Genomic DNA, 10172 nt, shown 5'->3' with positions numbered 1-10172 from the left:
ACAGGCCCTTCTCCATTATGAATGGTTTTTCTTTTATTTAACTTTGAAAATCCCTTAATAAACGTAGATGATCACGGATTGATCCAGAACCAGTCAAGTTAGCCCAATTGAGTCCAGTCTTTGCTAACTCAAGCTCTGTTCTTTTGATTATAATGTATAGAACTGTTAGCTTCAGACAACTAAAACTTTGTTCGCAGACCCTCAAATCATGCTTTAGCTTACAGAATAACCAAAGCCCTAACCAGACTATGATTAGAACAGTCAATACCACCCTATCAAACACTTTAGCTACAAGCCTGATTCCTGAACTGTGCTTAAGCACCAACAGTTAACCTTCAAGTCTTAGGTCCTAATACCACCCTATCAAGCACTTTAGCTGCAAGCCTGATTCCTGAACCGTGCTTCAGCACCAACAGTTAACCTTCAAGTCTTAGGTCCTAAAAGATACTCCTTCTGTTCAACTGACCCTTAACACTCAAGCTTTATATGCATGTAGGATAGGAGCAATCACTTGCGTGGCCATTGATGAAGAAACTCATTATTAATCCCATTAATCGCTCATTTCTGAGGGCTACTTAGGATTTATGAGCAGTCAAACTAAACTTAATATGTAGCGAATGCATCCGTCTTGCTGTAGGTCAATATGCTTTGATAAGCAAAAACGAGACGCGTGTTTTTAGCCAACTGAGTGAACTCTTAGATGGATATTAATTTAAGAATTGATTCAAAAGGTAATTTCATCTAGATGAAACCTCTAATTTAAAAAGCAGAAAAAAGAAAATCGCAACTGAAATAACAGTTAATATCAAATCCGAAGTTGGACTGCCCTTACCCTAATTGATGTTGGCATTCAAATTCGTTATTACTTGAAAAATAAGAATGAAACAGGTCATTACAATTTAAACAACAAACTTCACACAGCATTAGAAAATCAACTCCAAGTTCTTTTTCTTTATGTAAAACCAATCTGGAGTTAAGTTTTCGAAAGACAAAAAGAAAAGTTACATAAATAGTAAGGGCGTGTTTGATACCTTTAAATGCGGTTTTGGAGGCAAAATTTAAGAGGGATGTCTGATTTTCAGACAGTTTTTAACATGATGCATGTTTCTATACTGACACCAGACAGAAGCCTGAAGCAGACGGCACAGGTGGGAGCAGATCTTCGAAAGTTGAACACTGTTCTCAATCGGGGACGACCCTTGCCTTTTCTCCCCCCGGAGTGATGAACAAGAAGGTTTTCTTTTCTCTGAGATAGCACTACCCAATTGCTTCCTTCTCTTCATCCTCTACTTCGTGTTTCATTTAGTCGAACTGTTTCAGGTGGGACTTAAGCGCGTCGATGCTGCCTACGACGCTATGTTGCCGCTGGGTTTTTCGAGAAGTCAGATTAAGAGCGCAATTGATTCCTTGAAGAAGGTAATTAGTTCATTGAACGAATTGTTTTGGGTTACTGTTTTTTTCTGCATTCCATTGCGTTTATGATTCTTTTGATTTCGATCTCAAGGTTTATGGTGACAAAATAGTATGGCGGTTCATCGAAGATGGCTCCTACAGGATTTTGATTGATACTCTTTTGGAACAACAAAAGGTAATGGTAGATGTTGACATTTTATAAATTTCTTTTATCATAGTTGTTCTTACGGAACTCATGTGGCATTTCGATTACGAGCTGTTTTGTAAATTTGTGTCGTGGTAGGCTTCCGTTCAAGTGCTTTGCTTGTAACATACAAAATCGCTGTGGCCCATTACTGTAACATACAAAGTAATATGACCCATTATCATTTTGTAATAGTTGATTTTTTTCTTAGTAGTTTTTAGGGTGTCTCGTTTTAATTAATTATGTGAGCACTTTTTTTTTTTGGCTGACCAAGAGAAAAGTTTCTTTTTTACCACCCAAGAAGAGAGCTGAAGTTACCACCTAATCTCTCATCCTCTTAAGATGCACAGCTTTCTGGTGCATCGAAGTATCACCCCTGTATACTTCAACTAGTGCATCAGTGGCCGCCTTTTTTGCAGCATGAAAAGTTAATGTCCCAATAATTTCAAATAAGAACTGGCCACTTACCAATACTTCGCCCCAACCATTGTGCCAACTTTCTCGAAGACATGATATAAGTTGTTGATTCTTTTTTTTTTATAGTTGGCTTTGAATGAGGGGAGTTGTTATTATGCATCGTTGTTCTTAATTAGTGAAAATTTTAACGGGGCTTCAAAAACCAAGTTTTCAGAAAGCTTGCTTTAGTGAAGACCAATTCTTTTAAGGAGCATTTAGAAAATAGCTTTTACATTTGGGTCACACTACCAAAACTTTGGTAAACAACAGATTTTGTGGAAACTGGGTTTTCATCCAACCCACTTTTCAACTCATCCAAGCTAAAACCTTCTTTCAAAGTAAAACCAGGTTTTACCTCCGAAACTTTGGTTTCCCTCTGTTAAGAGTTACAACCTCTCAACGGCATGCAAATTCTGGATACACGGTTGGGGAGCTAAGAGCCATGAGAAAGATTTCATGCTTCTTTTTCATGTGAAATAAAAGTTTCTATTTTTTGCTTTTTGAATTTCTTTCTTGTTATATAACTAATATCTTTAATTAATGTGTCCACTTAACGAGTTTGAGTGACCTTAATGGATTCAAGTAAGTTATATAACTAATATCTTTAACCATTTAATGAGTTTGAGTCACCTTAATGTATAAATGCACTTCATTAGCATTAGCACATTCTCAAGTGACCTTGTGTCTTCTCAATTGTCGTTTTTTCTTGGTTATGATAGTCATGCTCATGCGTACTACTTGAAACACTTCTTAAAGCATTTTGCATGGTTCATGAAAATAAATTGTTAAGAAACATAAGAGGATGCTACAAAATTTCAGCCTTCAACCCGACCTTAAGCCTTTACAGAGCTGAATTGCATGTTGGTTTCAGTATATAGCTTGGGTCAATCTGGAGGACTCACAAGTTAGCTCCACTCAGCTAGATTCTTTACACACACGAGGGTCGACGAGCTAGCGATATGTTGTGAATGCAGATTCGGCTCTCCTATTGTAGTTGAGGAGATACATGAGGACTGGTGTGGGCGCCATCAAAATTCTCTGAAAAATTGAAAAAAAATGACATTGTGATGACTTCAAACTTTCATTGAACACCCACATCAGGCATGTGCTGGTGACTTTAGTGCCCTTTAGCCAAAATATCCTGGCTCCGCCACTGCATGATTGTGTTCTTTCTTTATACTCTTTACTGTTTGCTGCCATTGTTTGTTTCTCTAGGTTGCATTTGATAGTCTCATATCTTCAATTAGCGGCCGAATTAAAAGATGTGTTTTGGGTGATTCTTAGCTTAAACAAACTGAGGATCTCAGTAACATAGATTGTAAATCCACGTACATGTTAAAAACCATGGGTTTAAGGTTGGATTGGAGGGAAGGGGGTTCTGACCTTAAATTCTTGGATCTTAAATCCACAGTGAAACAAATACAACCTTAATTATTATAACCACCTGTTTACTATTCATTACATTGTTGCCTTCTAACTACTGCATTTGTACAACTCCCTCCATTGTTGCCTTGCATTTGCTTTTTCTTCTTCTTTGTTTGCACTTCATGCATCACTCATCTGGACATTTCTCAAAGTCTCACTGGCCAGGGGGCAGCCCCCACACCCCCACCCCCCTTCTTAAATTTTTTTTGTTTTAAATTACATGAAATTTTTAAAAAATGTTATGCAGGGCTTTCCAAATTTTCAGTTAGCTCTATACAAAAATTTAGAAAAGTTATGTTTCGGTTCCTGTTAAAATTTCAAAATTTTGGTTTGGCCCCCTAATGAAAAATTCAGTCACTGGCATGTTGCACTTCTTGTGTCATGTTTCCATTTTATGTCGTGAATTAGTTGCAGCATAGATTGATCAAGTATTTGTAGTGACTTTGTCAATAAAAAAATAAATAAATCATTTCTGTAACTTATGAGTCTGACAATTAAGTGCTCCTTTTTTGGATTAATTTGCTTTTTCTGCATGTTCTTTTATGAAATTGCAACTTCTCTGTCCAATTTGGTCCCCGCCCAGTGATGCTTCAACATACACCATTTTGCTTGCACTATACTTTTTCCCCGACAGACCATAATACCAATTGGAATTGGCTCCTTTCCCACGTGAATAGATTAAGGGGGGCATTTGTTGGCCTTAAATTTTGATTCTAGACTTAAAATTTTAGTAAAAAAATTCCACATCAAATTAGAATTGGAATAAAGAATTCCAGTTTTAGTTTCCCTTTACGTTTGATGGTTTGGAATTTTAATTCAAGAATTGAAATGATGTGTTTGATAAAGCAGGAATTAAAATTCTAGAATTGATGAATTAAGACCATGATGACGACATGTGCTTTAAAAAGAGATGAGAATTTATAAAATTTTGTAATGATAGTTTAAACCCCGAGGCTAGAATCACAATTTCAGAAATTCAATTCAAGACTGAATCTATAATTCCGGACTCAAAATGCTTTATTTAATAAGACAATTCCCAATTCATCAAAAAAAAAACTTTTGATTCTAGAACTCCATAATTCTGTCTTTCATCAAACACACCCCCTAAAAGTGTCAACATTTCAGAGTATATGAATGTCACTTTTGTTCTAGACAATGGGTGACCAGAGAAGCCAGTGAATTCTGCTCTGAGAATGTTAATTTGTTCAGGAGAAAGGAAAAGAGGTGGCGGCTTCGCAAGGCAATGAGTTGGTGGCATGGGAGGGCGCAACTGAACATGGGGAATCATCATCAAGGGAGCAACATGGTTCTAGTACACAAACTTATCAACCGTTGGGTAATATAATGTTGTCTCATACAATTTCGTTTCAAATAGAAAATAAATTGAAAGGAAAGAGGTAGGGATGTCAACATTGAATTAGAATTGGATATACCCTTAACTGTATGTCATTTTTCAAATATTCACATATTTGGATTTGAACATGAACAAAGTAGGGAATCCAATTTCCCAATTTGAATCCAACTTTTACGTTCATACTAAAATTCAAATTTTGAACCGAATTTGGCCTATTTTCAAAATGTAAGAGACTTAGATATATGCTATTTGTTTAAAAATAAATGTGATTCGAATCTGATCATGTATTTATATATATTTGAATCTGAATTCAATCCGATGTCATTGCTTAAATCTGAATCCGATTTGATTTCTTAATCAGATATTAATTCTTTTTTTCATATCCGATGTTTTTGAAATAGATACTCCGATCCAAATGGGATATATTAACATTCCTATCCATAGAAAGAGGTATAGAAGGCGCCCTCAATGAAATTGTGTTTCTTGAGTTTCTGAATTTGAAAAATGTTTGATGACATGCAGACTACGACTACGCTGCTCGACAACAACCATGTGCAGCTGGTGACAAAAGAAAAAGTTGCGATGATTCGGAAGGTGATGACCATTCTGGCGGAAGTTCGCATCAGGAAAGAAAAGGTTGTGGTGGATGGCTGAGTGATGAAGATTGATCGAAATGTGCTTACCTTACATTTTAATCCTAATGACTAAACTACTGGAGCGAGTTCCTTCCATCAGGTGCAATCGCTGGACTTCAAAAGAGTGGAGATGAGCACAAAGAAGCTGGATTAAGTCAAAGGAGCGTGTTAGTATTACATGTGAAGTTGGCCCAAGAGCGGAGCATCATGATCTGCTTCTTGTATTTTTAGATTCTATTTATTGTTCTCTTTTGTTTGGATGGTGATTGAGATTCATTTGCAATCAAGATCAGTTTTTAAGAAACCCTAATAATTATTGGTGTTTTATTTGCCTTTCGCAATCAGTTAGGTTCTGTTTTTTGCTTCGTTTCCAGTTCTTCCTATTTTGGTTTAGGTGTCATTGTGGGTTAAAAAAGAAGTCCTCACTGCATCGACAACTCAAAATCTGTAGAAGACGATCTGAGGGCCAGTAGAGAAATATTGGAGGTCGGATTGCTTCGTTCGAAGATTCAACTGTCTGCGATGCAAGAATGAATGGGGACAAACTTTAGCCAAATGCAAGAAAGCATGAACATTTGTGCGAGTAAAGCTGTAGTGTAGGCCAACTCGGTAAGAATGGCTGCAACATGTGAGGAACGTGATAGAAAACTGTAGAAGATGCACATTGAGCACGAGAAATGGTTGTGGATTTTGGAAATTTTCTGTGGTAAGAGGACGATCGAAGATTGTGAAGATGTTGGGGTTGGGGAAAACCGAACTTCTGGTTCTTCCAGTATTAACATTCAAAGAAACCAGGCCCTGAGGAGCCCCCAAATTCGGCCATTGAATGTGAGATTCTTAGGCAATCAATTGGAAGAGATCGGTCATAGTCGCCATCCAGGGAGAGCAGAAAACACCGAAGGCCACTTGCCTCAATCGGAATCTCATCACACTCAGCCATTTACAGGTGAAACAAACTCATCCCTCTTCAGGGAACAACAATGCCAATTTACCATTGACTGAGGACTCCACCGGCTTGTTGCATACATGGAATGGGTATGGGGAATGGTGTGCACAACCTGATTTCGTCCCTTAGATCACAATATTATTCGAACCTAGTTATGTGCATCATTTGAACCTGGTTATATGCATTATATTATATTGGTGTACGAATTAATACTTTTAATTCATGCTTAAAAAAAAAGATTATGAATATTTTTTTTAATAAATTACCAAAATGTTCTTCCTTCCTTTACTGTACATGGCACATATGACATAACTTTCCCTCACTACTATCGACTGAGGACTCCACCAGTTGCTAGAGGAAAGAGGTGTGATGCCCAACCTGCCCCTCAAGCCAGCCCTACATCTTGACCCAATTTTTGTGTCCAAAGTCTTGTTTGGTATCTGCCAATAAACGCTAATGGGAGGTAGGCTCCCATCCTTTTATTACTGAAAAATTAAGATATGTACAAGACGAAAGAAAAATTTACACAAAGCTGAGTATCAGTCACATCAAGAGAAAAGACCAAAAACCCAGGCAAGCATAACCCAGCTGCCCCAAAAACCGCCACCAAAAGGCCAAAAAAATCCCACCAAAGTTTCAGCTCCTGAAAAAAGGCAAAAGACTAAAATAGAAACAATATTAGAAAAGCTTATGAAGACATTAATCACAATCATCCCTCCCATCTCTTTCCCCATATTGACACATCTGGTCTCCAGCCTCTAAAGTAGGCAGTTGACTAAGAACCCTTAGACATTGGCTGGCCACCTTCATGTGTTGCCATTTCTGGTTAATCGGCCTCCTGCCTCCTCCTGCCTTCCAGCATCGCTCTAAGTCTGTGCTTCCATCCTTCATTGTTGGATATGATCCCAAAACTGCCATTGACTCTCGCCATTGAATGCAGCCAGCCATTAAGCATTTGTAATTCAGCTTCATCCTCCCTAGGTTGAGCTTCAGTAAGTACGGCCTCACTGGATTCCATACCTCTCAATCATCACATGCCCATCACCATGGTTTTAATGTCCTTCTTATATGTGACAATTTGCAGCACATTAGTGTCCATGTTTAAGCTTGAGAGTCTGCCCTCGCAAAGGATTCCAGTCTGCAACCAAGTGGACATTGCCTTACGCTCGTCATCCTTCAGCTGCAAACTTAGAAATGCCTCCTTAGTTGAGTGCCAAATAGCAGAGAAAATATGTTCAGTCATAACTGTGGTCATTCTTTCATGTACCACTTCATTCCTAAACCACCATAACTTCCATAACGCGATAGGGAAAAACAACATCCAACATTTCCTAAGCCATTTAACCTTGAAAGACACCTTACTCCAAAGCTGAAATTCCTTATCTATACTCTGCCACGGGAGCCTACTCCTGTCAAAACTAGCAATCGCCTGTCTTTAAACCTTTTGCACAACTGAACACTTGAACATGACGTGCACATTGTTCTCCTCCTTCCTTTTGCAAAAATGGCATTTGTTTGCCAACCATGTCTTTGTAATATGTGTTGAGTGGTCAGTCTCATGTGGCTGGCGATGTAGGTAATCCAACTTGCTCTTGCTGGGATGTGTTTGTTCCATATACCCTTTCACCAGCCTTCCTAACTACCCTTCTATCTTATGTCTTCCCAAATTGACCTAGAGCTAAGATCCTTGAGTTCTCTAGCATTACTAACAAGTTTGTCAGTCTCATTAACTAATTGAATGCACCTACTCACGGCTAATGCCTTGCTTAGCAGCGCTAGCCTAGCCTCACCCAAACTCCTAACTTCGGCAACAAAAAGCTTCAACTGATCAACTATGACACCATACTTCTCTCCACTAATTGACTTCACCAGAATTTCGTCATGCCACCAATCGGACCAGAAGAAAATAGATTTACCATCACCAATCTTCCACCTCACCCAATTTGCTATCTTATTCCAGCCTTTTCCTAATCTTTTCCAAGCCCAAGATCCCCTCCAAGGTTTACGCACAGTCCACAAACAATTGGATTTAAGATATGTAGCTCTGCACCATTGAGCAAAGAGAGAGTTATTATTAAAAGAAGAGCAAAGTCTGCTTGCTAGGAGGGAATCGTTCACATCCTCAAGAAGGCGTATACCAATGCCACCTTCCGCCTTGGGCTTGCACAAAGAATGCCAGGCTATTTGGTTGATATGTCGGTTAACCTCAGTACCAGCCCACAAGAATCCAGCCATGCATCTCTCCAGCTTCTTTAGTACTTCGTTCGGGAGAGGGAAAGATTGCATCCAAAAGTTACCCATGGAGCTAAGGTTATGGGTGATAAGGCAAGCATGCATAAGATAGGAGTTGGGTTTTCCAAGGCACCATCTTCTTCTCAAATTTAGCAATCAAACCTACACAAAGGTTTGCATTTAAGTTTGCCGTAAAGAGAAAACACCCTAATAATCCAAAGGTAGCTTAACCACCTACCAGCCTCCAATGTTGGCCAACCTTTGGTCGAGGGGAGCATCAACGTTGAAGGTGAACAGAAAAGATTAGAGTTATTGATAATGAATCTCATTCATCCTTCAAGTTGGCCCAGGACACTCTTGATATTGGTTAACGATTTAACTGAAGCAATGCTGAAAAGTAGGAGGTCATCTGCAAACATTAAGCAGTGGACATCAGGAATAGCTCTAACTGAGTAGGGTAGGCGAATGGCCCTCTTCATAATTTATCAGATATCTGGCTGCCATTTCCATTACTAGAATGAAAATGTAGGGGGACATCGGATCGCCCTGCCTAACACCCATCGCAGTTGTGAAGTTTTTCCTTACGTCACCATTAATCAACACTATATAGGAGACAAATGAGACACAGCATGATTTTTTCCACCCAGGATGGGTGAAATCTCAGATAAAGAAGGTTGTTATGCATGAATCTCCAAGATACTCTATCATAAGCTTTAAAGATATCGAGTTTGAGACAAGCTACAGCCTCTTTCCTGCTATAAAAAGGTGAACCAACTCATTTGCCATGGCAATTTGATCGTGAATCAGCTTAGATTTAACAAAGGCCCCTTGAGTTATCCGGACCATGCAGGGAAGGATGTTCTTCATGCGCTGCACCATAACTTCAACAATCACCTTGTAAAGGTTATTGCACAGGGCAATGGATCTAAAATCCTCGATACGACGTGCTCCTCTTTTCTTAGGGATGAGCATCAAGTAGGTATTGTTCAAACTACGCACCAACTTCCCTGTTCTGAAAAAATTATCCACCACTCTCCAAATATCATGGTCAATCTCCTCCCACATGATTTGATAAAAAAAGTTCGGGAAACCATCAGGCCCCAGAGCACTGTCTTTATCAAGAGACATAACAGCTTCCTTGACCTCCTCGTAGGTGACTGGTTCCAGTAGGGAGGCGTTCTCCTCCGCTGAGACAAATTCTCCCTACCAAATATCATTAGAGATTTCGCCATTAGCCCTAGCATCATTAAGGAAGCATTCAAAATGGCTGCTAGCTGCTTCCAGCATGCTGTTGATATAAGAGAAGGTTTGTCTAGCCACCTCAAGTTCAGCAATGTGGTTCTTTATAGATCTATTGTTGGCAATAGTTTGAAAGAATCGCGTGTTTTTGTCGCCAGCTAACAACCACTTGACTCTGGACTTTTCCTTCCATATGATCTCTTCCAAGTGTAAAACCTTCTCCAGTTCTCTCTTGATGGATTCCTCTTCCCTCATGGCCCACCCATCCCCAGCCTCACTATTCGCTTG

At 39.1% G+C, this 10172-nt stretch overlaps 1 protein-coding gene across 1 annotated transcript; it reads left to right on the top strand.

Moving 5' to 3' along the window:
* The first annotated feature begins 1119 nt into the window (after positions 1 to 1119).
* On the top strand, positions 1120 to 5622 carry LOC116265054 (uncharacterized). The gene is made up of 5 exons (XM_031645588.2): positions 1120 to 1234; positions 1321 to 1416; positions 1505 to 1588; positions 4688 to 4814; positions 5355 to 5622. The coding sequence occupies exons 1-5, from the start codon at positions 1223 to 1225 to the stop codon at positions 5498 to 5500; spliced, it is 465 nt and encodes a 154-aa protein (XP_031501448.1). The 5' UTR covers positions 1120 to 1222; the 3' UTR covers positions 5501 to 5622.
* Positions 5623 to 10172: the final 4550 nt, after the last annotated feature.

This window comes from Nymphaea colorata, chromosome 11 (genome assembly GCF_008831285.2).
Source record: "Nymphaea colorata isolate Beijing-Zhang1983 chromosome 11, ASM883128v2, whole genome shotgun sequence".
Taxonomy (NCBI): domain Eukaryota; kingdom Viridiplantae; phylum Streptophyta; class Magnoliopsida; order Nymphaeales; family Nymphaeaceae; genus Nymphaea; species Nymphaea colorata.
This window is presented reverse-complemented; position numbering and strand designations above follow the sequence as displayed.